This window comes from Hylobates moloch, unplaced genomic scaffold, assembly GCF_009828535.3.
Source record: "Hylobates moloch isolate HMO894 unplaced genomic scaffold, HMol_V3 SCAFFOLD_6, whole genome shotgun sequence".
NCBI lineage: Eukaryota > Metazoa > Chordata > Mammalia > Primates > Hylobatidae > Hylobates > Hylobates moloch.
In genome coordinates, this window is record NW_026652281.1 from 2,164,283 (window position 1) to 2,192,155 (window position 27,873).

Below are 27,873 nucleotides of genomic sequence, written 5' to 3' on the forward strand. Positions count from 1 at the left end.
CACGCTCATGGCTGTTGTCCCCCTTCCTGCTTGAGGGCTCCAGCACTTGCCAGAGCACCAACCGTGACTTGCACCAACTGTGCAGGGCCCCCCCAGTGCCCGTGGGGCCCCCTGCGCCTCCCTTATTAATTCTCACTCACCCTGGGCTCTCAGCTCCAGGTACCACCTCAGAAAAGTCTATCTGGACCTGCCTGGTCCCTGTCACTGGCTCACTCGGCCTCCTGTCATGTCCTTGGCTTATCATGGTTGTAATTTTATGCTTTGGGCTATGACTGTCGGTTGCCTTTCTTGTTGCTCAAAGAAGAACAGCAGAATGATTAAAAGTACCGTATAAGTTCAGAGTCAAAAGGACAGCTCTCAGGCCACTTGCTGGCCAGACAAGCGAGGTAACCCTACTAAGCCTCAGCTTCCTTATTTGCAAAATGGCTCTAACTGGTACCTACCCTATTGCATAAGAAGCTGTCTAGAGGAGGACTCAGTGAGCACTCGGTGACTTTGCCCAGCCATGGTGGTACTATCTCCTTCCCTCTGCAGGCACAGCGGGAAGAATAGGGCGGATGGAGGGCTCTCTGCACCTTCCACAACCAGCAATGTGGACGGCAGATTACAAGTTAGTATCTGTGTGACCTCCGCACTCCCCTGCCTGTGGCTGCCTGGGCTGCTGAGATTTCGCTTGGTTTTATCACTGCAGAGGAATGCCTGCCATACCGGGGGGGCGAGAAGGTCCAGAATGACAAGCCCTGGCATTCCTCAGCCGCCCCCTCCCCGGGGTGGGGCCTGGACATTCCTGGCTGCAGCTAGAGGTCCCAGCACGACAGGAACTCTGACACCCCTCCACCACGGCTATTGTTCAGGATTCTGTGGATTCCAGAGGCATCTGCCCAGCAGACTGTCTTGCTGTGAACACCCAGCTCTGCAACCAGTGTTTGCGTGTTTGCCCTGGGAGGCCGAAGGCCCACCTCGAACAAAGGCCTCCCCACATGCCTGCAGGCTGCTGCTGTGAACTTCCAAGGACTCCTTAGGATACACACCAAGGAATCCCGGGTTGGGGTGATACCGAGGAGCTTCCTCCCTGACCCACGCACACCCTTTGAACAGGTCTTTGGCTGCTCATCAGTCTGGTCAATCTCGGGGCAGTATTTTTATTCCTTCCCGTTTCCAGGCCTAGAGCCTTCTCCTCTAACTGAAATTACCTCTCAACCCTTTTTAGCTAAGATGCCTCTTGCATTCCCCAGGAATAACAAGCTTTAAAGCCCCTTCACGCTGAAGCTCGCCTTTGAATTCCCCAGCTAGATTTGGGGGTGGGGGTCTCATGGCTCCCGGGGAACCCCCCGATCTGTTGATTAAACTGAGCTCAGGCAGATTGCTGGCTTCCCAAAGCCTGCTTCTCAAAGCTGCGGGCACCGGATTGCCGTCTTTGGCAAGATTCTTTTGGGATACAATGGGAATTACTGGGTGGCCTCGGTTCGGTTCTTCCCTCGTCTCAGTTCGCGGCTCACCAGCCCCACTGATGCAGCCACCAGGCTGGAAGGAGGCTGCAGGAGCTTCTCTTCAGGTCATCCTGTCATCCCTCCCCCGTGCCCCAGGAGCCGGTTGTGGGGGCGGTTCCATCCCCTCGGCCCATCCGGGACAGGAGCCTAGGTTCCCTTCGGGGGGGGGACCCCAACTCCCATCCTTGGCCTCAGGCCAGCCCTGGTGCACCGCCTGCTCCCAGGCTTGACGAGAGGCTGCGGGCCAGTGGGTGAAGGGGCGCGCCCTGACTGCCAGGCCCCGCCCAGGCGCACCCAGGAGGACGGGCTGGGGTGACGTGGGCGCAGGGGGGGAAGGTGGCGAGGCCGGGGTCTCCATGGCGCAGGAGGACTGTGGCCTTCGAGGACCACGCGGGCCTGGGAATCGCCCGCCAGGCTGGGCCGGACAACGCACGTGCTCCGAGCTGGGCCGAGGGGGCGGGACCGAGGGCCGGGGCCGGGGCGGGGCCTTGGGGGCGGGTTACGGGCGGGGAGGAGCCGCGGACGGTGGGCGGGGCCGGCGGGCCGGGGCCTAAAAGGCGGCCGGGGCTGGGTTCCTGACGCAGCTGCGGGCGGCAGGCGGCGGGCGGAGCGCACACTCCTCGCTGGGCTGCGGCTCCCGGGTGTTCCCCCGCCTGGCCGGTGCGGAGAGCATGGCGGGTGCGGGCCCGAAGCGGCGCGCGCTAGCGGCCCCGGCGGCCGAGGAGAAGGAAGAGGCGCGGGAGAAGATGCTGGCCGCCAAGCGCGCTGACGGCGCGGCGCCGGCAGGCGAGGGCGAGGGCGTGACCCTGCAGCGGAACATCACGCTGCTCAACGGCGTGGCCATCATCGTGGGCACCATCATCGGCTCGGGCATCTTCGTGACGCCCACGGGCGTGCTCAAGGAGGCAGGCTCGCCGGGGCTGGCGCTGGTGGTGTGGGCCGCGTGCGGCGTCTTCTCCATCGTGGGCGCGCTCTGCTACGCGGAGCTGGGCACCACCATCTCCAAGTCAGGCGGCGACTACGCCTACATGCTGGAGGTCTACGGCTCGCTGCCCGCCTTCCTCAAGCTCTGGATCGAGCTGCTCATCATCCGGCCTTCATCGCAGTACATCGTGGCCCTGGTCTTCGCCACCTACCTGCTCAAGCCGCTCTTCCCCACCTGCCCGGTGCCCGAGGAGGCAGCCAAGCTCGTGGCCTGCCTCTGCGTGCGTGAGTACGGGGCGCGGGCAGGGGGTTGGGAGGTCGTAGTCCCTGGGTCCCTGCATCTTTGCATCACTACGCCCCTGAATCCCACATCTCTACATTTTTGCGTTCCTGGACCATCCCAGCAGTTCTAGCCTAAGGTCATGGGTCCCAGAAACCACGTGCGTTTCTTTCATTCATTCTTTTACACTTCTCCCCACAGGCTAGGAATATCTTCAGTAACGGGACAGCAGAGTCTGTGCCCTGCCCTTTGGTGGGCATTCCATTCCCCCACTTAAGCGTTTCAGGCAAGTGCCAGCCTGCCGTTGGCCCCGCTGAGCGATACTCCCAACCTCTTGCGTGGCACCCACGTGGAGTAACTGAGCAACCGGTTTAGTGTTAGAGCTCCGATTGCTGACTGGTTGGTGAGAAGGAAATTGCAGTTAAAAAAGAACCATTCATTCTGCTCTCCACACCAGCTCGTCAGGAATCAGTGACATGGGCTGACTCATAAGAAAACAGTAGTAATAAAATCGTATGCGGCTAGTGACTCGTGCTGGTTTAGGCTAAGGGATCCCCCCTGAGGGTTGCCCAGTAGTGAGAGAGGGGAGCTTGGCTGCAGATTTAGTCTGTGTTGCGGTGAATGGATGTGCGGGTCCCAGGTTACGCTGGGAAACAGCCATGGGGCTGCTTTTTTGGTGGGCTCGGTGCTGGTGTGTTCTTCACCAGGCCAGAGAGAACTGGTTTTCAAAATAATTTTCTTTTTTTTTTTTTTTTTTTTTTTTTTTGAGACGGAGTCTCGCTCAGTCCCCCAGGCTGGAGTACAGTGGAGCGATCTCGGCTCACTGCAAGCTCCGCCTCCCAGGTTCATGCCATTCTCCTGCCTCAGCCTCCCCAGTAGCTGGGACTACAGGCGCGAGTAGCTGGGACTACAGGCGCCCGCCAGTACGCCTGGCTAATTTTTTTTTTTTATTTTTAGTAGAGACGAGGTTTCACCGTGTTAGCCAGGATGATCTCGATCTCCTGACCTTGTGATCTGCCCACCTCGGCCTCCCAAAGTGCTGGGATTACAGGCGTGAGCCACCGTGCCCGGCCTCAAAATAGTTTTCTTGTGGGATTTCAGGGGGAAAATCACTTGTACCAGATGCCACATGATTTGGTTGGCTGTCGTGGGAAGGCGGGTCTTGGCAATTCTCAGGTTCATCCCATGGCAAGGATCGGCCTGGATCTCAATAGTGTGTGTACACATTCAAGGTGGGAAGGGTTAAATTTATAGTTGGGGTCATGAGCCATGAAATCAGGGGAGTGGCTTCTGACTGGCAGGACCTGTTGGCGCTGTTTTCTGCCACACTGTACTTTGGGGAGAAGGGGGAGGGGGAGGCATTTCTTCATAAATGTGAGAATGCCCCGAGGGCAAGACTCAGCAGGGTGTGTGTGGTTTCTCTGAGGCTCAGAAGCTTCCCTGAGGCTCTGAGCGCAGCAGCCGCCCCACCATGCAGGCCAAAGCCGGGAAAAATCATAGCAGGACAGGAGTGGAGACAGCCTGTGGCTTCCAGTTGGGCGTTGGAGATGTGAATGTAGGGGATGACTCTGATTTCTTTTTTTGTCATTAGAATTTCACTGGTTCAGTCTCCCTCCTGCCTAGGTACCTGTCTGCCCGGTATGTAACGACATAGATAATAGCTTACACAGCCTGCACTCTTACCTTTAAAAGATGAATCCCTGGTTGGCTGGGTGTGACGGCCCACGCCTATAATCCCAGCATTTTGGGAGGCCGAGACGGATGGATCTACCGAGGTCAGGGGTTCGAGACCAGCCTGACCAACATGGTGAAACCCCATCTCTACTAAAAACACAAAAATTAGCCGGGCATAGTGGCTCATGCCTGTAATCCCAGCTAGTGATGAGTCTGAAGCGTGCTCCGGGAGGTGGAGGTTGCAGTGAGTTGAGATCCCGCCACTGCACAGCAGCCTGGGTGACAGAGCAAGCCTGTCTCAAAAAAAAAAAAAAAAAAAAAAGCAGCCCCTGGGTGCTGAGCCTCTGACTTCCTGCTGGTGCCAGGAGTGAGTCGTGGGAAATGCTTCATTGGCCCCAGGAAGGAGACATAGGATGGGGCGCTGCCTCGTTTTCTCTTTCTAATAAAAAACACATCAGTCATACATGAATTCATCATCATGTAAAAATTCAAACCAGCCAGGCACTGTGGCTCACGTCTGTAATCCCAGCAGTTTGGGAGGCCGAGGCAGGCGGATCACCTGAAGTCAGGAGTTCGACACCAGCCTGGCCAACGTGGTGAAACCCCCGTCTCTACTAAAAATTACAAAAAATTAGCTGGACGTGGTGGCAGATGCCTGTAATCCCAGCTACTCGGGAGGCTGAGGCAGGAGAATCTCTAGAACCCAGGAGGTGGAGGTTGCAGTGAGCTAAGATCGCGCCACTGCACTCCAGCCTGGGCAACAAGGCAAGACTCCGTCTCAAAAAAAAAAAGCAAAAATCAGCTGGGCGTGATGGCGCACATCTGTAGTCCCAGCTACTCGGGAGGCTGAGGCAGGAGAACTGCTTGAACTCGGGAGCCAAGATGGTGCCACTGAGCTCCTGCCTGGGTGACACATTTCTCCTCCTTTACCACCCCCCAGCCCCAGAGTTTCTGTGGCTGACAGTGTACGCTTCCAGAGCTGCTTCTGTTACAAATATATCGCTGGCCTATTAATTTAAAAGATCATAATGTACAACTTGTTCTCCACCTTTTTTTTAAGCCTAAAATGGTTTTGCCATGTTTCCAGGCAGTATGCAGAGGCTGCCCTTTTTGGCTGCTAAGAAGACTTCCCTGTGTCAGCAGAAACAGGTGTGCTCACTGCCCCCCCGCCCCCACATAGACCCCTGTGGAGGACATTTGGGGTTTCCCAGCTTTGTGCAGATGAGAAAGGGGTATGTGGTTTTTTGTTTTTTGTTTTTGTTTTTGTTTTGAGACAGAGTCTGTCTCTGTCGCCCAGGCTCGTTGCTCACCGCAACCTCTGCTTCCTTGGTTTAAGCGATTCTCCTGCCTCAACCTCCCGAGCTTAGATTACAGGCATGTGCCTCAGCCTCCCAATTTGCTAGGATTACAGGCATGAACCATTGCACCCGGTGGGGTGTGGATTCTAATGCAATAGCTAATGTGCCTTCCAAAGAGGCTGTACCAAGTCACACATTCCTGGATTTATTTTGTGGTATTAGGGCTTTAAAAAGTATTTCTATTTATTTATTTTTATTTTATTTTATGTTTGAGATGGAGTTTTGCTCTTACCCAGGCTGGAGTACAATGGCGCGATTTCGGCTCACTACACCTCCGCCTCCCGGGTTCAAGCAACTCTCCTGCCTCAGCCTCCCGAGTAGCTGGCATTACAGGCACCCACAATACCCAGCTAATTTTTTGTATTTTTAGCAGAGATGGGGCTTCACCATGTTGGCGAGGCTTGTCTTGAACTCCTGACCTCAGGTGATCCACTCGCCTCTGCATCCTAAAGTGCTGGGATTATGGGCCTGAGCCATCGCACCCGGCCTAAAATAGCTTTCGAGCAGTCCTTTTGGTCCCAGTAGGTAAAGCCTCAAGGTAGGCTCTAGACTACCAACCCTCTCTGACCCAGAGGTGAAGGTTAATGTTAATAAGATCCCTGAAAGGGAAAGTGAGGGCCACACTTCTCGTGTCCCTAAACCATTTGTACTTGTTTTTCTCTGACTCACCTGTGTGTGTGGTAAGTGTGTGTCTACGTATTGTTTTTTTTTTTTTTTTGGAAAGTGATTTTCAGTGACAGAAAGGAATGTGCTCTCTGCAAGAGTGAATCTATTCTTGCCCCTGTGTATAAGGCAAGAAGGAGGAGCTGTGTTCTCTGAACAGGCAGCCCCTGCTGAGAGAGGAGGTGTGTTGGGGTTCAATCATTCTGGTGGGAAAGATATTATAGATAGTTACAGAAATAGACACAAATCTTGGAAGGCCGAGAAGTTGGCATAACTTTGGTAATTAGATCTGGCTGAAGGCGGCCTGATCCCTTTACCTTTAATTAAACAAATAAAAATAGTAATAAAAGAAAGGCAGAGTAGCTTACCTAGCTAGCTTGTTTACTCGTATAATCTTAAGACCGTGGGTGCTTAAGTGCTTTTTACTCGGGAAGTCCACGATGTCTGTTATACTCTAATGGTGTTGACTCAAGCTTTTGTTAATTAATCATACTGAATAAATGCGAGTCTGAGTAGCTGATCAGGGTGGAGTAGCAACTGTTTCCAGGACTCAGCAGGGAGCCTATAAGCGATTGGGACCCGCAGCTGGACTGGCAGAGCAGAATATCTGTGTGTGTGTACTTTATTCATCTGTCGCCGGGTCAGGGGTCTGCAAGGGACAGACTCCCTGCAGCTGGTGCCCCCTCGAAAGGAGTGCTGTCGCAGAGGTGGGCTTGGCTGAGGCTGGTAGAACACCAAGCCGATTCTCAGGTCATTCTGACTTCAGCTCGAAGAAGGGCAGTGGATGTCCCAGGAAGGGAGACCCTGCCCTTATAGGGGGGGCTTCTGACAGGTGCAGTGGGCAGCCTGGAGCCCGGACCAGTGGGCAGGATGGGCGCTCCGGGGTGTGAAGGAGAGGCTGGGCATTTGATCTGTGGACATTGCTCCTGGAGCAGTGAAAAGCCATAGAAAGTGATTTATTTTATTTATTTTTAATTTTTATTTTTTTTTGAGATGGAATTTCGCTCTTTTTGCCCAGGCTGGAGTGCAATGGCACGATCTCGGCTCACCGCAACCTCTGCCTCCTGGGTTCAAGCAACTCTCCTGCCTCAGCCTCCCGAGTAGCTGGGATTACAGGCATGCGCCACCATGCCTGGCTAATTTTGTATTTTTTAGTAGAGACAGGGTTTCTCCATGTTCGCCAGGCTGGTCTCGAACTCCCAACCTCAGGTGATCCACCCGCCTTGGCCTCCCAAAGTGCTGGGATTATAGGCGTGAGCCACCGCACCTGGCTGATTTTTTTTTTTTTTTTAAGTGATCACACATAAGGTTGGGTTCCAGAATTTTCTGCTTAGGAAGAGAAAGGGCACCTTGTACCTCCTTATTCCTTGAGCCTGATCCTACAGAAGGTACAGTGGCTTTCGGGTCTGGATCCGCAGCCCTCGGCCCTCTGAGGCCGCTTTGGGAGAGGGTACGGATTTGAGAACAAGGTTCTCGGTTTTGCTGGCTGTCTTTTCACTTACCCAGGCGTGTCGCACAGAAAGTTTCTTTTTGTGAAATAATCGTGTGAAATGGGTTGGCCTGGCCAGGCGCAGTGGCTCAAGCCTGTAATCCCAGCACTTTGGGAGGCCGAGGCGGGCGGATCACGAGGTCAGGAGATCGAGACCATCCTGGCTAACATGGTGAAACCCCGTCTCTACTAAAAAAATACAAAACATTAGCCGGGCGTGGTGGCGGGCACCTGTAGTCCCAGCTACTCGGGAGGCTGAGGCAGGAGAATGGCGTGAACCCGGGAGTCGGAGCTTGCAGTGAGCCAAGATTGCGCCACTGCACTCCAGCCTGGGCGACAGAGCAAGACTCCGTCTCAGAAAAAAAAAAACCAAACAAACAAAAAAAAAGAAATGGGTTGGCCTCGGTGCTTAGAACCATCCCACTGACGGGGAGTGGAAAAAGCCCCTTGCCTGTCGGTCTCGTTAGATGAGGTCCTGTCACGCGTGTCTTTGTGTTGATGCGCTTTTCACTGGTCATAAAGGTGAGAGGAACCAGCTCCATGTGTCTCCTTCTGGATGGCCATGTGGAGCTTGGCATGACAGTAGGGTTGTGCGGGTTATTTATTGCTTAACAAAGACTTGGCAGCGTGTACTGGAGATTCAAGTGATGCTGGGTTTTATCAGAAGGCGCAAAGGCTGGAGTTGAGATTCCGGCTGGGCCTGGATTTGGTTTGGGCAGTTTTTCTGACCTTCCTGGGCCCCAGCTGGCTCTGCATAGCGAGGAGGGTAGCATCTACTCAAAGTGCCGGCCACAGCCGTGGACCCGCACTAGCCCGGGCAAGTTCTCAGTAAGTGGGAACTCGCAGGTTCAGAAGATGCTGTGAGCCTCAGGGGCTTCCACCTCCAGGGAGGTGCTCTCAGAAGCAGGGCCCGATGGACTCACTGAGTCGTGGAGAAGATACCCGGCCCAGTCTCAGTCCCTTCCCCAAGCGCATAGGTGTTCGGGAAGCGGCCTGCAGACAGCTCCTCCATGCCTTGAAAGCAGGAGTAGCAGTTGGGTGAAGCATGGGAGCCTGCTGGGACAGTCCCAGGCGTGCCGCCACACAGGGGCAGGCCGTCCATCAGTCTCGCGGGACTGGCTGCGGGTGGCTGAGGACACCTGGCCTCATGGGAAACGGTGCCAGGGTCTCTGGACTGAGGGAGCTCTCCTCCCCATGCCTGTCACTCAGCAGATTGGTGTGGGCGGGTGTGCATTTAGGAACCTGTGAGCTGAGACACTGTCCAGCCAACATCAGGCCAAAAGCAACCAAGGCTTTGAGAAATCCACCTGGCCCCGCCGAGCCTGTTTCTGGCTGTGGAATGGGATTTGTCCCAGCGCCAGGTGTCTGGGAATCCCAGGCCTCCACGTGTGAAGGTGCCAGTTGAACGGGCTGTGACCGTCCCTCCACAGCCTGCATCTCCTGCCCCTGTGCACACTGAGCAGCCCTCAGCCTCAATGTCTTCTCATTTGACAAAAAGAAGGAAGGAGCAAGGGAACAAAGAGAGGGAGGGAAAAGCCAGAGACGGGAGTCAGGGTTTCCCTTAGTCTGGAGCTCTGGGTGCGAGATGATGTCACCCACCCACGCTCGGCACAGGCCCAGGGTCGGGGGGCTGTGGGTGGAAGTAGGAATCGCCACAACTGTCTCTGAGCCCCTCCCTAAAGGGTGAAGGGTGTAAGGGGTGGGTTTTGATGGCTGTGGGCTTAGCTGTGGTCAGTGGACTCAAAGGCCAGTTGGCCAATTAGCAGTGACCAGAGAGCAGAGGGGGCCTGTGTGTGTTTTGCCCCAGGGTCTTCAGGCTGCCTGGCTGCCTCTATCCGCCCCCTGGGGTATCCAGCACCCCCCTGGGGTATCCAGCACCTGTAGCCTGTAGCCCTGCTTCTCAGTCCAGGCCTGTTCCAGGGCCCCCCCGGGGTATCCAGCACCTGTAGCCTGTAGCCCCACTTCTCAGTCCAGGCCTGTGTAAAACCTGGCCCCGGGTTGGGTTTTGGGATCCCTGCACCCCTCCACCCCCAACCCCCCACAGCTGGGACCCTGGCTCAGCTAGCAAAGGTTCTGCGTGTTTAAGGAGCTGGGTGGGCCCCAGAGCTCAAGCCGTGGGCTCATTGCAGGCGACAGCCAGTGATTAGTGCTGAAATCCGACTTTCCCAGCCAGACATGAAAGTGCCGCCGGCGCCTGGGCAGGTCACGCTGCATCACGGGATTCGGGGCAAGGCCGTCGAGGGAGCTCACAGAAGCACATGACCTGAGCCACACAGGAGAGCCTAACGGGCACTTCTGACCCGTTTTTTCTTGGGTTACAGACCTCTTTCATAATCCAGCAGAATGTGCAGAATCTTGCCCAGAAATGTGTACCAGCTGCCTTCACACAGAAGGGTGGGCTGCACAGACCCCTGAGGGCCCAGGCCAGGGTCAGAGCCGCCCTCTGGAGAGGGGTGTCCAAGGTAGGGCACACGCTTGGACCACCTCTTGGCACTTCTTGGCCACCTCTTGGCCACCACTTTCTACTCCAGCCTTTGAAGCCAGTGATAATCACCAATTTACAGCTGGGGAAACTGAGGCAGGAGCAAGCCAGGAGCCAGGGGCCACAGTGCCCACCTCTACACTGAAGCCACCGTTTGTCATCAGGCATAGGGGAGCACACAGCCACGCCTGGGGAGTCTGGTGGGTGCCAGGGGTCTGGGGAGATGTCAGTCAGCAAGACTGGGTGGCACAGTTGGCCCAGGTAAGGACACAGGTGGTTCAGAGGCTCATCTGTGTTCCCCAGCAACCCCTAGGGGCCCTTCGCGCTCCTCCACCCTTCTCCATCCTTCCCAGACTCACATCCAGGTACCCTGGACAGCCACAGGGTTCTGCCCCCCAGTAGGCCTGGCCCTCCCTAGAGCCTCACCTAGATGGCTGGCCATGGGCAGGCCTTGCCTGGCCCGTCTGCAGGAACAGGACACGTGTACGCACGCAGACTGGTACTGTGTGCCCGCGCGCTCCCCGGAGGCCCTGTGGCAGCACCCACTTCCCGCCGCTGCCCTGTTCCACCAGGAGGGGCCCCCGACCCCAGCGTCTCCTTCCCTGATACTGGCTGAATCCTGAACTCTCCCTCTGGAAGGCGGACCCTCCAGGTGGCCGCAGCACCTGTGTGCCTCCGGGAGCGTGGGAGGTGTCTCTCTGCATCCCTGTCCGTCAGACCGCCCCAGGTGGGGACCGTTCTCTGGCATTGCCCGCCCCTCCCCTACCCTAGGATTTGCCCACTATGTGAGGAATGAGCACCCACCTCCTATTCCGCGCCTTGGAGCGTGACGCCCGCAAACCCGATCCCTGCTGAGTCATCCTGACCTCGGGGTGGGCCAGCGTCTGTCACTGCTGAGACACTGTATGTGTCAGCTGCTTGTTAACGAGAAAGCCAGACTCTGTAAAAGATTTGAAGAGATTTATCCGGACTCAAATGTGAGGACCAAGGGCTGGAGGCCCTGAGGACATGTGCCTCAGGGGGTGGGCCACAGCTGGAGTTCATACCTTGTACAAGGACAGAAGTTACAGGCAGACATCAGTCAGTACGTGAAAGGTACTTGTTGGTTCTGCCGAGAAAGGCGGGACAACTCCAAGGTGGGGATGGGCTTCCTGGTCACAGATGGGTTCAAAGATTTCTTTTTTCTTTATATATATATGTGAGTGTGTATATATATATATATATATATTTTTTTTTTTTTTTTGAGATGGTTTTGTTACTCAGGCTGGAGTGCAGTGGCATGATCTCAGTTCACTGCAACCTCCGCCTCCTGGGTTCAAGTGATTCTCCTGCCTTAGCTTCCCGAGTAGCTGGGACTACAGGCATGCACCACCACGCCCAGCTAATTTGTGTTTTTAGTAGAGACGGGGGTTTCACCATGTTGGTCAGGCTGGTTTCGAACTCCTGATCTCAGGTGATCCTCCCACCTTGGCTTCCCAAAGTGCTGGGATTACAGGCGTGAGCCACCGCGCCTGGCAAAAGATTTTCTGATTCACAATTGGTTGAAAGAGTTATTAGCTAAAGACCTGGAATCAATAGAAAGGAATATCTGGGTAAGACAGGAGGTTGTGGAGACCAATACTGTGTTTTGTTTTTGTTTTCGTTTTTGTTTTTTTTGTCACCCAGGCTGGAGTGCAGTGGCATGATCTCAGCTCACTGCAACCGGGTTCAAGCGATTCTCCTGCCTCAGCCTCCCAAGTAGCTGGCATTACAGGTGCCTGACACCACCACGCCTGGCTAATTTTGCATTTTTAGTAGAGATGGGGTTTCTCCATGTTGGTCGGGCTGGTCTCGAACTCCTGACCTCATGATCTGCCCACCTCAGCCTCCCAAAGTGCTGGGATTACAGGCATGAGCCACTGAGCCAGGCCAAGATCTGTGTTTGAATGTTACTGCTGGTCAGCTGTACCTGAATTCCAGAGGGAGGGGGTATAACAAGGCCTGTGTGACCCCTCTTCCCATCGTGACCTGAGCTCGTTTTTCAGGTTAACTTTGGAATATCCCTTTGGCCAATACGAGGGGTCCCTTCGGTCAGTTACGGGGCTTAGAATTCTATTTCTGGCATACATGCTTAAACTGCAGCTGGTACAAAACCAAGGCCACGGTGACCCCGGGGCCAGTCCAGCTTTGTCCCTGTGCTCTCGAGCTGCTGGAGGCCAATGCAAGATTCTGCCCACGGCTCACATGTGTGGCTTCAGAGCCTGAGGGTTCTTGGGGCCGTGTCTTCACCTGGTACCGTGTAGGGGCCCTGTGAGCTGAGTCAACTGGAAGAGCCCAGGGCCTCTGCAGAAGTCCTGAGCAGGGTCCGGGCACTGTCCCTGGAGCTCTGAGTCCCTCAAGCTGTGTGGCCCGGAGCCAGGCGCTTGACTTCTCTGGTCATTTGCTTCAGAGCTGGGAGCCTGGGGTGGCTTGGGTCTTTGGGAGGGGTCAGGTAGGGGCGGGGCCAGCCAGGAATCAAACATCCCTGACAGGTGAGGAGGCAGGTGAGGAGGGCAGGGCAGGAGCCCCTGGAGCACTTGTGCAGCAGCGTCTGGGCCGGTGCGAGCCCTGAGGTGGCTTCAGGTCCTGCGCAGAGCTGAGGGCTTCCCGTCGCCAGGGATTCTTCCATCCCTGCACCTGCAGAACCCGTCGGGACTGGGGAGAGGCCGTGGCCTTAGTTTGGAACAGCTGCATCCGCCTGTCGGGTGTACGGGCTGTGCACTGGTTAAGCCTGAGCGCAGAGTCTATTCAACGAGTTCATTGTGTGGTATTTGCTTCGGCTTGCTGTTGAGTTGGACTGGCCTGGACGCTGGCCAGGAGCCCAAGTGGACTTGGTGCTTCTCTTTGACAGCCGGGTTTGAAAAGCCCAGTCAAGTGGCCAGAGCACAAAGGTGAGATTTAGGAGACCTGGATGTCCTCACTTCGCTGCCCAGGAACTGCTGTGTGACTTTCAGCAAGTGGGACAACCTCTCTGAACTACGTTTACCCCAGCTATAAAATGAATGTATTGGATTGGCTGCCACAAGTGTCCTTCCATCTCCACAATACCGTGACTGGAGCAGGTTTTCGCTCCTTTTTCTTGTTAGCATAACTGTTGGAGCTGTAGAGGGTTTGGAGTGGGGCGTGGGTTTCTGGGCCACAGACGTGTGAGGCTCCGCACTTAGCTAGCAGTTGCAACTCCTTATCACTGGTGCCCACAGCTTCATCTGTGCCCTGAAGATACTCATGCTGCGGTGACTGGTCAGATTAATGGTGATGCTTTCATGGGGTGCTGTAAGACATGTCCGCGAGATATTTCGCCCATGCAACAGGAGGCAGTGTTCCAGTCTGTTGGAAACAGGAAAGGGAGGCTCAGGCATTGCGAAGGAACTTGCCCGAGTTCACACAGCATTTCAGCACCGGGTGGCCTGGTTTCAGAGGGAGGGGTGGCCCTTCCTGTCAGTCCTGGGGGTCTCCTGGAGTCAGGACCCTTGGGAAACCCAAATCCACCAGGACGCTTGCGTCAGGAGAACCTGACCACATGAGAAGCTGCCCTTTTCTGGTTCCCCTGCTTACCCTGGGACTTGGGGTGTTGGCAAGTTTCAGAGCTTGCCAAATCTGCATCTTCCTGGCCTGTTTAAAATGAGTGTGTCAGCCCCATTCTGGACAGCAGCTGACACCTCCACCCCCGTGCCAGCCAGGACTGTGTGGCTGGGTGTAACTCAGCCCCGGTTAAAAATGGAAAAAAAGTACAAAGACATGTGTTCAAGGGCTGGTGACAGAATTTGGGAATGTGACACCAGCCTGTTAGTAATTTGTTTCCACAGAAATCTGATTCAACACTGAGCAGACAGGTGGGGCCAGGGCCTTGGGATCGGTTCTCTGCTTGCCCAGGGACATCTGTATGACTGGCCCAAAGGCGGGGCCTTGTGCTCTGCAGAGACTGGACATCAATATCGAGCCATTATAAGCAGACCATCCCGACCAGGCGTGGTGGCTCACGCCTGTAATCCCAACACTTTGGGAGGCCAAGGTGGGCGGATCGCCTGAGGTCAGGAGTTCGAGACCAGCCCGGCTAACATGGTGAACCCTCGTCTCTACTAAAAATACAAAAAATTAGCTGGGCATGGTGGCAGGTGTCCGTAATCCCAGCTACTGAGGCAGGAGGCAGGAGGCTGAGGCAGGAGAACCACTTGATCCCTGGAGGCAGAGGCTGCAGCTATTCCGGAGGTAGAGGTGGGTGAGAGAATGGCTTGAACTCAGGAGGCGGAGGTTGCAGTGAGCCAAGATCGCACCATTGCACTCCAGCCTGGGCGACAAGAGCGAGACTTCGTCTCAAAAAAAAAAAAAAAAAAAATGGAAACGCTGCCTTTGCTTCCCTGCCCCGGAACTGCTTCGTCTTCCTTGGGGTTTCTGGACCACTTTGACCTCTCTCCATGGCCAGAAATGGCAGGGAGGCGGGCAGATCTGGAGCTGGCATGGGCAGGCTCGGCATTCCAGCCCATTCTGGGGTGAGGTTGGCCTTGGGTGAGGACAGGGGTCACTGAGTCAGACACATTCATTTTCTGGAGCCCAGGGGCGGTGACGTGTCCGTCAGGAAAGCACCCACCTGTACTGCGGGGGGCTCCCTGGGTCGGCAGCGCCTGACTCCCTGGGCCCTTGTTCTGTGCAGATGTGTTGTCTCCCTCTCCTCCGACCTGCCTGATCAGAAGCTCTGGGTTTCCATCCCCCTCCCCCACCACTGCTTTTACAAGTCTCCCCACGGGATGACACGGGAGATGGTAGGGGAGACGGTAGGGGCTGTCTATCCGTGGAGAAGGTGGAGGCTTGTACTCAGAGCAGGGGATGTTTAGACTTGAAGGGGCCAGGGAGGAAGGTACTGGTTCTACTAAGCCCCATGTTCACTGGGCAGCCGCTAAGTTGGGGACCCTGTGTGTACTGAGTGGATTCCGACAAAGAAGCTGTCTCAGGAGCCCCAGCCAGCTGCAGAGGGGGGCCCAAGCTCCAAGGCTGGTTTGCCAGGTGCTGGCTCGGCTAGGGGCCGCAGGCTGCGCTGGGCGGGACTGGGCTGGGCTGGTACCTGTGCCCGGTGTCGGGCCAGCTGTAGTTGCAGTGGTCAGCTGCCGCTCTCCAGCCCAGTGCAAACTGCCGTACCAAGTGCACCCTGGGGTACCAGGCTGCCTGGGCTTCCTGGAACTGGTAAAGCTGCCGGCCACTTCTTCTGTGCTGTCTCCAGCAGGCAATTCTGGGTAAACGATCTTCATTTGCCTATAAAGCAGCACAGCTCACAGGCCTTGGACCATCTCTGCCCCAGCCCCAGCATTGGCCCTTTGGACAGACTCTGAAACCGTTTGCGGAATGCCCCCTGTCTTTACGAGTGACTCCTGGAGGCAGTCCCCGGGGGCCTGGCAGGAACACCTCTGTTTCTGTTGGGTCTGAAAATGACAGAAGGGACTGCCAGACGCGTGCCTGGGCCAGATGCCTGCCTGGGGCACTCACAGTGGCTGTGTTTGGGCTTGAAGGGGCCCCAGAGGACCATATTCGTTGGGTACTCCCACTTACAGACAGGCCGAGGTGCTGAGCCCTGCAGAACTCACTGCTGTGTCCGGCTCGGGGGCAGGTGAGGACCGGTGGCACAGGGAGGATTTTCATTGTGGCTGGTCCTGAACCTTATCCACGGATGCTCCTGTACCTAGTGCATGTTTACTACCTGAAAGAATCAGGCATTAGTCTGTGTGGGGTGGGTTCATGGGGCCTGCAGGGTCCCCACCCAGCCGGGGCCCACAGGTCTCACAAGTCCCACCTGCTCTCCTATTGAACACACCTGTTACTGGCCCTTCCCCCACCCCTCTCCTCCAACACTGGACCCTGGGGGATCGTCCCTGTGCCTGTAGCGGGATTTTATCAGGAGCTGGACAGAGTTGGGGCCAGGAGACCAAGACGCCAGCATCAGGGGAGGTGAGCAGGGCTGGCTGCCGCAGAGGGGAGCGCTCACGGGCATCAGGCAGGGGAGGCACCTCAGAGAATCATCCCCCCGAGGGGAGAGGGGTAAGGCCAGGGACCAGGAGAGGGCAGCCTCCTGGTTTACAAGTTGTGGGGGCGCTGTGCATGCGTGTGCATGTGTGTGAGTGAGCAGAGTTGGGGGGTCAGCCAGCGGTATGCATCTGTCCCATCTGTGGGCCCTTCCTGTTCAGGCGCCTTCTTGCACGGTCTGTGAGGGCAGTATCACTGCCGGCCCCACCCCAGAGATGGGGAGGCACGGGGGTGGGGGTGTCCCCCACCTCATGCTGGGTGGTGGCAACCTCCCCAGGACGCCCCAGCTCTGAGCACGGCAGGTGGCGAGAGCAGTGGGAGCCCTTGCTGCCCACCCCAGGGTCCTGAGGAGCAGTGGGCTGGCCGCGTCCCCAGTCCCTCAGGGGGAGCCTGAGGGCATCTGAAGTGGCTTTTGAGTCAGGACCAGGACCACAGCTTGGGCCTCACTGTGACAGGTGTCCTGGCTGAGGCCCTGGCCCTGGCTCTGGGTGTGGCCGGGGCTGTCCCTCCTTCACCGGGCTGTGGGCCTTGCTGTCAATGCCCATCCGAAGATGAGGATGTTTCTGTGGCTGATGGCCGTGGGGGGTGGTGGAGACACACGTGAAGGGAGGAGGAGGGCAGGGGTTCCTCCAATGCACTGCCCCCAAGGGACCCCAGCTCCTCTGGAGCCCCTGCCAGCCAGCCAGGTGGGAGGCAGCCAGGTGAGGACGGGGAAGACAGCACCCCAGACGGGGAGGGGCCCCCAGCTCAGCCTGCCTGGCTATCTGCCAATCAAGCCAAGCCACGCCACAGGGCTTGATCTCCCCTGACGGGTTTTATCTCCCGGCCCAGTTGTCCCTGCATCCCCGCAGGCTGGCGCGGCCACACTTATCTGGGGGTGGCTGACCCTGTGTGCGCAGCCCCCTCACTCTGACTGGGGGCACAGCCCTGTCGATCTCCCTGCTGTGGGGGCAGCCAGCAGCCCCTCCATGGTGTGGACGCTGAGGCTGGGGAGAGGGCAGGTGCCAGCAGGGACTGAGGTTCAAACCCCAGACTTATCCCGTGACTACCTCGCCTCCTTAAGGTCAAAAGGTACTGAACCCAGATGAATTCATGTATTTGTTTGAGATTTTATTTCATCTTAAAACTTAAAAAAAGGACACTGTGGAGAATAATGAAACCTTTGTTTGCTCATCACCCAAAGTCAGTGAACATTAAAATTTATGTTCTTGTTATAAAAGGAATAAATATAAGGTTCCCTTTGTTCTGTGACCATTTTGCTCCCCACCTGACTTCAAGACCCGGCCCCCGCCTGTCTGCCCTGTGGTTATTTTTAATGTCAGGAGATGATCTGGTGAACCCTCCCGCTGGCACCCGTCAGCCCCTCAGGACTGTTTTTGGTTGGGGAGCAGCTGGGTTGGATCTGGGCAGGCAGGGTCAGGCTGGCGGGGGGAGGGGGGGAGGGGGGAGGGGGGGGGGGGGGGGGGGGGTGGGAGGAAGTGGTCCTGGCCTCTGTCCCACCCACAGTGAGAGCCCTGATGGCGTCATTGCCCAGCATCACCTCAGTGTGGCAGGACAGCCCATGGTTGGGCACTTCTGGGCAAATCGCTGCCTTTCCCGGACCCTCCAACCCCCTAGCAGACATGACAGCCGCGGGGGCAGTGCTCAGTGTCTCCGCAGCGCCTGTCTGGTTTCTGGAGTTCAGTGGTGGCAGCGTGCCACATCTCCCTTTTGGGGAAAGGCAGCCTCGTGTGCAGCTTGGCCACACCCACTCCCCCGCCTCCCTCCAGGCATGAATGAGCGAGTGATGCAATCAGCCGGCCTCTTGCGAATCCGGAAAGCTCTCCGGAAAGCCCTGGCTTGCCCGGTCCCCGAGTCTCAGTTTCTTTTATGGTCATGCCCCCCCCCCCCCACCGCCAACCGTAAGGAAATGGGACTGGCAAGCCAGGACCTGCCCCTTGCCCTGTGCAGCGGAGAAGGAGCTGCCTAGACCCACTGACCCGAGCCTGCTGAGCCCTGAGGGTAGGACTGGAGGGCTCTGGACTGGTAACATCTTCATGTCCCTGGGAGCCCTGGGAAGAGGTGAAGAATCACCTCTTCAGTTTGGGCGAGGAGTGGAAGGGAATTTCAAGTATTTTATTTTAGGAATAGCAGCGAAAACACTGACTTTCAGACATTTTTCAACCAGACTTTCCTGGTGTGTAGTAGCCATCTCCACTCTGGCATCCATAGAATTGTAGCGGGGTGGTTAATTTCTGAGAGATAGGCAGGCGGGTGGCCCGTCCCGCACCTCAGGGCGTTTCCGGTGTCATCAGTTGATTCGCATGGATGTCTTTCCTCAGGGTCTGTTGCTCACGTTGTAAAATTCCATAGGATTTGTTCAGCTGGGGAAAAGCCTTGGCTGGCCAGACCTTTCTGAGCGTTACTCCCATGGGGAAAGACAGACGAGGAGCCTCCGGCCTTTCGGATGCTCTCACCTTCCTGCAGTCTGAGCGGTGCGGTGCCGGGAGGGCTGTGAGAGCCGAGCTGTGTGGGTGCCCCGTGCTGGGCCTTTGCCCACTTCTGGAGTGTAGACGTTCCCACTGGCAGATTTCAAGCTCCTGACAGTGACGAATAACCTCGTGGGCAGAGGAGTGAAGGGCAGTGCAGCAGGCAGTGAGGGGTGTCGTGGAGTCATGCCTCGGGGTTAATATGATTTTACTTCAAGTTGTGGGGGTGGCTGTTTCCCCACCAGCTCACAGATCCCTGAATAGTGGCTCAGCGTGCCTACATATTGCAACAGAACCCCCCAACACACACACGCGCGCACACACACACACACACACACACACACACTCTGGCTCAGAGCTGGGTGCCTTACAGGGCCCAGGAGGACTTGCTGGTGTCTGGAGACCTGTGTGAGCGTGCCTGACCCCACGTCTCAGCGCCTCCTGAGGCGGGGATTCTGGCCATCTGTGTGGGGTCACTCAGGCTTCTGAAGCACACGGTGCTATTTTGGGTTTCATCGTATGCTCCCAAAGCAGCAGGGCAGCAGGGTCGGCTCTGCTCACCACAGGCCCCTGTGGCCCCTCGCAGGCTGCTGTCCCCAGGTGACTGGCCAGGTAGTTCCAGGATAGCAGGACACCCCACTTCTGTTGGAATCCACAGAAGATCGTCTTTGAGGAAAGGGCCCCGCCCTCATGGAGTCTGGCAGCTGGGCTGTGCGTGGGTCTCACGGTCAGGTCAGGGTGCTGAGTAGGTGTAAAAAGGTGTAATGGGCACCTTCCACGTGGCAGGGTTACCTTGCTCACCTGGGTCTCTGGAGGCAGCGACCCCACTCGAAGCCCTGACTACAGGTGGGAGTCCGTGGCCTGGTGTGGTGGGGGGTGAGGAAAGGTCCCTTGCAGATCTTAAGGGGCACCTGGGATCCAGCCCTTAGACCTAAAAGAACTCGAAGTTTCTCAAAACAGGTCCCAGAAAGTCAGAACCTGCCCTAAGGGCTGGCACGGGACTGGAGCCGTTTAAGGAGCTTGTTTTTCTGGTGGACCCAGCCCTGGCCCTGGGGTGGGGGTGGGGTCGTCACCTCCCAGCCTCCCCTGGAGCTGGCGTCTGCCGGTGGAACTCACTGCTGCCCTCTGCCTCCACAGTGCTGCTCACGGCCGTGAACTGCTACAGCGTGAAGGCCGCCACCCGGGTCCAGGATGCCTTTGCCGCCGCCAAGCTTCTGGCCCTGGCCCTGATCATCCTGCTGGGCTTCGTCCAGATCGGGAAGGGTGAGTGCGTCCCCCAGGCCCCACCGGCAGCCCCTCGAGGCTTTGCCTGTGTGTCCTTCACAGGGCATGAGGTCCCCGTCCCCGGGTGGCTCCCAGTCCGCAGCTCTGCAGTGCTGTACAACGTGGAGATTTCCCTCTGGGAATTCACCCAGCAAGTGAAATCCCACCCAGAGGGGACACAGGAGTGCTCCCATGGGACAGCGTGGCCACCACTGGGAGGGGCTCTGGCAGTTTTTCTCGTTTTTTACGCTGCGATGTCTGTGTGTCTTCAGAGCCCAGCTGATGCGTTGTAACCTCACCTGGGGGGGACGTGGAATGTTCCAGGCCTGGCAGGGGCCATGCCTGCCATGCAGACCTCCCCCTTGACGTCTCACCCTGGGTCTGTCAGAGTCCCACGTGCTGTCACCCCTCACCCTCCCCCGACGGGGCCATCCTGGTCATGCTGTGATTCCTTCATCATTCCATGGGCAGGTGTGGGATTGTCTGTGTTTCTGTCTGCTTTTTAAAGAGGATGAGATAAGTATGGAAAACAAAGCAAACCTGGTAACCCCATGACTCAGCCGCGTCCACTGTTAGCACTGGGGAGCAGGTGGGAGCAGTCTGGCGCCCAGGTTTTAAGGCTGGCTGGCCCAGGCCTTGGTCTTGTGCTGTGTGATCTTGGGGAAATCCCTGATTCTGAGCGTTTTTCGCCGCTGCTTTTTCTCTTGGGGCTGCTGGAAGGAATAAAGAGAGTGAGTGTGAAACAGCCCCCGTCCCCTGCACCTGCGTTCTGTGTCGACGTGGACTGACACAGTTGGTATTTTGCTGGGTGCCTCTGGACGCTTTAACACACACCCCATAGATCTGTGTTCTGTGTCTGCCTGCAGAGCCTCCGCCCTTTCCACACTGCCATTCCGCGGTGAGGTCGGGCTGGGGTTTCGTAAGCAGTTCCCATTTGTGTGGTCACCGACCCTGGGACACACTGTCCTGGGCACTGGATCCCGCCCGTGGTTGGGTGCAGTTGAAGTGGGGGGCCCTGTTGCTTGAGTCCAGCATGGATGCCTCTGTCTGCAGTTCCTTCTGGGTTTGTCTCCATCCATGTTGGAGCCAGCCTAGGAGCAGAGCACTTAGGAGCTGGCCTCATTCTCTTCTCTCCCAGTCACTGATGGCTGCAGAGAGGCTGCCTGGTCCCACATGGCTGTGGGGGAGGCAGGTAGGACCCCAGGGCTGCAGAGGACAGGGCAAGGGCCTTGCTCCTACAGGCAGGGAGGCCCCCACCCAGCAAGCTGTGAGCTGCCCCACCCCCATGCACGGCTAGGCCAAAACATGCAGACACGCGGGCGCTGCCTCCTCCTGTGTGGGGCCCTGCCTCAGGGCTGGGAGGCTGTCCTGTGTGCACCCTGCCACTGGTGGGCTGTGAACTGAATGGTGCCCAGCAGCACCCAGCACCCAGCACGCAGCTTTGGCTGAGCCTCCGCCTTGCTCCCGGCGCCCCCTGCTGGCTGTACATGGTACTTCGCCTTAGGGACAAAGGCTGGCTGCAGCTGGGGAGGGGTCTCCGTACCAAGCAGGTAACCTGGGCCTGCAGCGGGATGCAGTGCCAGGCTATACTGACCTCACCACAGGGAGACAAGCTCCAGGTGCTGGGGCCAGACTGTCTTTATCAAATGTATCAATCTGTACAAACCCTGCAGCAGGCGTTAGTTACCTGCCTCATCATTGAGGGGAAGTCCCACTTGATTCCCAGGTGGCTCTGGAAGGTGGCCCAGGTCAATCCTTCCGGAGCTCGAGCCCATCCCCCATGCATGTGTCTGACCAGGGATTCTCAGAGTCACTCGGGTACCAGAGCCACCCAAGAGCTGGCGGGACAGGGCTGGCAGGAAGTCCCAATTCTGAACCTTCCTAGGACCTCAGGTTCCAGCACCTTACTCAAGACAAGACGAGCTCATTCCATGGCTCCCAGGCACTGAGAAGTTGCCCAGGGAGGTGGTTGGGCCTGAGTAACATTTTACGGGCAGGAGACAAATCCATTCTGTGGCTCCCAGGAGTGAGCACGGAAGGGGTGCTTTGCTCGTGAAGGCCTTTGCTTGTCTGCACTCATCAGATAGCCAGGAAAGATTTAGGAGGGGAACGTGATTTTTGTAAAAACAAGTTTCGGTAGGGAGAGCAAAGAGCTTTTGTTCGACTTGAATACATAATAGGTTTATAATTCCGTTAGCTGTTGAAAGCGTCCTCCCACCGTGCTCCCCCCAGCAATTCCCTTCTGAGCTTTGGGGTACATGCAGCGTCTGCAGAATTCCTGTCTCCTGTTTGGCTTCAAGAGATTTATTTTGTTACCAGGTGAATGCCTTGCTTTTAGAAGATACGTTGTGTTGACCACTTTCTCTCAAAGCACTTTATACCCCCAAAGGACGCGAAGCCCTTGAGCAGCTGCCCCTCCCCTCGCTGGCACCTGGCAGCAGGGCCCCCAGATACTTCAAGGCAGAGACTCCGGCCTCAGTTTCACAATGATTGGCCAGTGGCCCTTTCCGGGTCCGGAGAATGCAGTGAAAATCTGGCAGAGCAGGCCCGGCCCACGTACCTGTTCCTGCCTGGCCCGCACCCTGGGTGCCCTGCTCCATCGGAGCTGGAAAGGCTCCTCCTTGCTGCCTTTGGCCCCCAGGTAGGCTCTGTGCTATGGAAAGGCACTGGCCCTGGGGTCCCGTAGGCCCTTGGCTGACCGTACAGCCTCTTGCCTGTTTCCTCCTCGTCAGGGAAGTTTGTAATCACCCCCTCCCAGTTAGCCGTCTGCACAACCGTCTTCTGTCCCGTGTGCCGCATCTATGCCAGGTCTCCACGAGAACATGGCCCTGCATCCAGAGCTTATGCGGGGACGTGACAGCCATAGGCACATGAATGGGAGGGTCGCAGTGGGGCATGCGCAGGGCCCTGGTGCAGACCAGGAAAGCCCTTCTGAGGGGTTGGGCCTCCCTGAGATGTGGGGTGGGAGGGGCAGCTGGGTGAGTGGTGATACGGGCGACTCGGCAGGGGCCTGAGTGGTTAGGAGCCCTCACCTCCTCCACGTCTTGGGGGAGCCATGGCTGCCCCTAGGCTGGGGCATGGGGACACGCAGGCTTAGGTGTCACACGAGGTTCTGCAGCTAGTCCCAGCCTTTTCGAAAGGGAGACAGTACTCAAGTTAGGTTTCAGATCTGACTCACCGTCCCATGTGTCCTTGCTCCGGCTGTTCCCTAGGGAGAGGGTGGCTGGGCCTTCGCCTCAGGGAGGAGGGTGGGAGCGAGTGCACAGGCTCGGCCGTCCGAGCCCAGAGCCCAGCAGCAGCAGCACGTCCCTCCTGGAGGACACAATGGGGCACTTTGTGCTTTGCTCAGGCTGCAGCCGTCAGCGGCAGAACAAACTAATCTCTCCTTGAACAGTTACAGATTGGATAGTTGGGCAGATTAAAAAAAGGTTCCGTAAAAACTTTCTTTTCCTTCTCCTCCCACGTTGTACTATTGGAGGTCATTATGCCCCTGGAGCAAGATTTGACCTTTCACTCTGTCTGCAAAAAGGAAAGAAAGCCGCGGCCAGCCAGGGCAGCCTGCTTCTTGCTGTCCTTCGCCCCAGGAGGAGAAAATGCTTCCCCTGCTCAGGGCTCAGAACCCCACCGAACGGCTTTGCTGAGCTGCTGGGCCCTGGGTCCCGGTGGCCGAGACCCCTGGATGTGACCTGCACCTATGAGTAGGGCACTTCCGGATGGTCTCGTGTCCCAGGCAGTAAATACGTGGGTGCCACTGGGCCGTGGAGCAGGGGCCTGCATCTGTGTGACACGTGATAGTTTTGAAATGATGGTTCTACTTTGGTTCTTCAGCTAGTAGGGCCCCTCAGACTCAGAGAAGTGGGGTGCTCTGCCCCAGGTCCCACAGCCGTGAGCAGTGGGCAGGTCCCTCCCCATCCCCACTGTGACCCTGGGCGCAGTGTGCAGGGTCATGGGCTGCCAGGGGGAGGCCCACACTTCTGTTCCCAGGGTGCATTTGGGTGGACAGCACTGGGCCTGTCTGCTCCTGGGAGGTTCATATGGGGTGTCATGTGCTACGGGAAAGGCTGACGGGACAGTTCCTGAGTAACACGTCCATCCTGAGAGGGTGCGGGTCTGGAGGACATCCCTTCTCAGACTGGTCTCTGAGCTTCTCTGAGCTTCGCTGAGCTTCTCTGAAGGCAGCCCCCCGAGCCCCTCCCGATCTCCCTCCTGAGGAGCTTCCTGGAGGAAGAGGTGCCACCTCCCTCATCTGGCCCTCATCTGGCTGGCGGTGTGTGGCCCTGTCTTGGTCCCCCCTTCCTGTGGGTGGGGGCGTCCGGCCCCCAGGGATGTTTCTGATGAAGGCCCCCTCAGTGGTCACAGCACGTGCCCAGCTGCTGGGCTGTTCTGGTGGGAAAATGTTTCACCCACACCTTGGCTGTCTGTGGCTCTGGGGAGTGGAGGGGTCACCTTGTCGGGGGTGGATTGAGGGACCTCCCTGGGCTGTGGCTTAGAGCTGTTCCTTCTTCTGGGCCTGGCTTCACCTGAGTGTGTGTGTGGACCCCTAGGTGGGATTCCAGGCACCCCCAGCAGAGCTCAGCCCAGCCTGCTCTCTGAACCCCAGATCGGGACTGTGGCTTCCAGGGTGCCCTCCCGGAGAGAGTGCAGGGGCAGGTGCTAGCTGTGCTGCTGCCTCGGGATTCTAGTTTTGCAGCCCCCCGGCCAGGGTGAGTCTGAGCCTCAGTGTCTTCCCCTGGGAAATGGGCTGTCCTGCCTTGCAGGGAGGAGGCCAGGCCCATCGCATCCCCGGCACGGGAGCCACCGCCATGCGGGGTCCAACAGCCCCTTTTCCTCACTCACGCCCTGACTCCACTTTCTCCGGGAGTGACAGCAAGAGCGGAGCTGGCCTGGGTGGGTGGGTCTCAGCCTCAGAGGCTCTGGTGCTGGGGCCCTGCTACCCAGATGCCGGGGGGATAGTCGGTGAGAGGCCCCGCCAGGCCAGGGACCCTGACGCCCTGGGCGAGGTGCTTGGCCTCCTGGCTCCTAGACGCCCCCTCGCTGTGTTTCCTTGTGGGAGAGTGAGCTCTCTGGGGTCTCCTCTTGTGTGGACAAGAATCCTGCCAGAGCAGGCCCCACCCTGCGGACTCCACTTACCCTTAATCTGTCGAGGCCCCGTGTCCACGTACAGCCACACCGTGGTTAGGGCTTCCACGTCTGGGTTTTGGGGGACAGGATGGAGCTTCGTCCCCGCTCTCCTGGCAGGAAATAGGACAAGCCCCAGGGCCTCAAAGTGTACCCGAGCTGGGTCCAGGCTGTTAACCGAGGGAGGAGTCGGCCACAGCTGGGCCAAAGCTCACTTTCCAGAGAAGCTTCCAGCCCTGTGGGGGACTCTCTGGGAGGCGTCTCGGACAGGCTCAGGGTCACACAGGGACAGACAGGACATTGCGCCCAGAAGCTCCCAGATTGGTGCCAGGCTCGAGTGCGGCTCCGCTCCAGACAACCTGGGCCTGGAGCCAGGGCCGCGGCGTTGGCTGCCCCAAGGGTGGGTACTTCGCGACTCAGGGCACCTCTTTTGGGCCTCGAAGGCCTCGCAGTTGATAAAGGACACTTGACCTGCCGCTTGCTCTGGGAGCTCTGAGTGTGTCCCGGGCCTGCCATGCTTCTGTGCCGTCGGCCTCGGGAGGATGACAGGCTGGGGAAGCTGGGTCTCTGCCGGTGCTGTGTGCTGGGACAGAATCAAAGGACGGGAACGTGGCTTGTTTTCCCGCCGCCTTCACCTCCCGGTGCCCTTCGTCAGACTCATGGACAGAGGCCAGAACGGCCGCAGGAAAAGGTGAGTGTGGGAGGCGTCGCAGCCACAGCCCTGTGCTGGGGATAGTTCTCAGGGTCTTTGCCAGTCTGTGGAAGCTGGAAAAAGCTTTTACTTCTGGTGTGATGTTGGCAGCTCTAAGCAAAGGGCCCACTCCTTCGTGAGTTTCCAAGACGGACAGACACTGTTGGTGGTCCAAAAGTGCCATCTGGTCGCTGCCAGAATCCCCAAACCCGAATTCCTGCCCCATCACGGTTCCCAGACATTAGATGGCCAGAGCGAAACAGGCATCTGAAAAGTGGCGCCGTGGCCTGGGATGGGCATGGACTCTGGCCTGGGCTCTGGACCGAACCCATGTGGCGGTCACTGCACGTCCTCCCTGAGCCCACAGGGCAGCTAGCTCCAGGATGCTGACCACACGGGACTCACAGCCCCCTCTTAGATGAGGAGCCATTGGCTGTGCACTCGGCTGGTGACTGAGAAGTGGGGTGTGAGCTGCAGCTGTCCCGCCCCTGACCATGTCTGACGCACTGAGAAGCCAGGGAGGTCTCCCCTGGGTGGCACGGTTGGCCCCTCATGTGTAGTGACAGATGCCTACAGACTGGCTTTAGCAACAGACATGCAGACGGTCCTGGTCCTGGCAGCCAGAGGTCCAGACCCGAGGTGCCACCTTCCCCTTCCAGCTGCCCGTGGCTCCAGGCATCCTGGGCTGGCTCCGGCTCGGTCTCCCCTGGGTCTGTCTCCTCTGTGTCGCTGAGGATGCTTGTCGTTGGCCTGAGTGCCTGCTCTAATCCGGGATGATCTCATCTCAAAGTCCTTTGCTAACTGCACCTGCGGAGACCACATTCGCAGCTAGGACACATCCCGCAGCTCCACTGGACATACATTTTGGGGACACTGTTCAGCACACTCCACCTAGAGCCCCAAGGGGCCAGAGTGGTTGGAAGGCGGAAGGCCCCAGCACAGCGGAAAGTCCGCGCTTGTGGAGTGACTCTCTTGTCCCTGAGGTGTTTCCAGGGCTGGGGCAGGGCCCCGTCAGCCCTGAGGCTCCGGGATGCCCTCCCTTTCCACATTCCCATGTTCCCCAGGCTGGGCAGGCTCTTCTCTCCAGGGACACCGCGTTCATGGGGAGACGTTGTCCTCTGAGTCAGGAGCCAGAGGGTTGGAGGGTTGGCCATGTCACGGAGGAGGGGGAAGATCCCGTTCCCACCGGTGTTTGGCCACTGGGGGCGTCCCCGGGCCCTGTCAGCAGGATGGCTTTAGCCACGGGCAGTGTCTCCCCTCCAGCCACGGGGTGGATGGTTCCCATGGCCGCATCTGCCTGACTCAGGGATCAAGGCCGCTTTTCCCTGAAATCATCTCCCCAGGGCCTTCGGAGCGCTGGCTCCCACCGCAATTAGCCCGCTCTCGAGGGGATCCTGCTGACGGGGCTGCTGTGCCGGGGTCTCCGCGGCGTTTGCAGTTAGCCTTGCCCCCATCCAGGGTTTGGCTGTGCATTTGCTTTCCCGGCAGCCCCAGCAGCCCCTGGAAGATGCCTCTTAGGGACAAGGAAGGGGCTGGAGGCCCCACTCAGGCTCTGCGCTGAGTCTGTTCTCACGTCTCTGTGGGCTCTGGCAAATGTCACTGTCTGTCCACGGTGATTCTCTTCCTCCCTTCCCTGTCACGCTGTCCCCTCCTTATGGGTGGAGGCTGACTGGATAGCAGACTGCCAGGTGTGGAGGCTGGGTGGCTGCTGGATGAGTGGGCCGCTCAGCCATTCCTTCCAGTCCTGCCCAGTGCTTGGGGCTTCATGTCAAAGCCAGGACCAAGTCCGAGTATAGGGTCCGTGGGAGAGGAAGCTGAGAGGAGCTGGTCCTGTCCTCCCGGCAGGGGCGGAGGCTCGTGGCTGGTGCCTTGTCATGGTCTTCTCGCACAGGGTCTCAGCCTGGCGCCTCTGCCACCGTGTGCCCTCTGTTGTGTGGGGGTGT

The 27,873-nt window shown here is 57.8% G+C and overlaps 1 protein-coding gene and 1 long non-coding RNA gene across 2 annotated transcripts in view; one reads left to right on the forward strand and one right to left on the reverse strand.

The window, feature by feature from the left end:
• Window positions 1-2,046: 2,046 nt before the first annotated feature.
• SLC7A5 (solute carrier family 7 member 5) overlaps window positions 2,047-27,873 on the forward strand; it is a 41,732-nt gene continuing 15,905 nt past the window's right edge. The window contains exons 1-2 of the mRNA XM_032156231.2: window positions 2,047-2,699; window positions 19,996-20,121. Of these exons, the coding sequence (XP_032012122.1) occupies window positions 2,162-2,699; window positions 19,996-20,121 (664 nt within the window). The 5' untranslated portion in view covers window positions 2,047-2,161. The remainder of the gene's footprint in view (window positions 2,700-19,995; window positions 20,122-27,873) is intronic.
• LOC131383753 (uncharacterized) lies at window positions 18,770-25,475 on the reverse strand. The gene is made up of 4 exons (XR_009213988.1): window positions 25,252-25,475; window positions 23,300-23,433; window positions 19,975-20,831; window positions 18,770-19,599 (listed from the first exon to the last, which is right to left on the reverse strand). It is a non-coding gene; the product is annotated as an uncharacterized LOC131383753 (long non-coding RNA).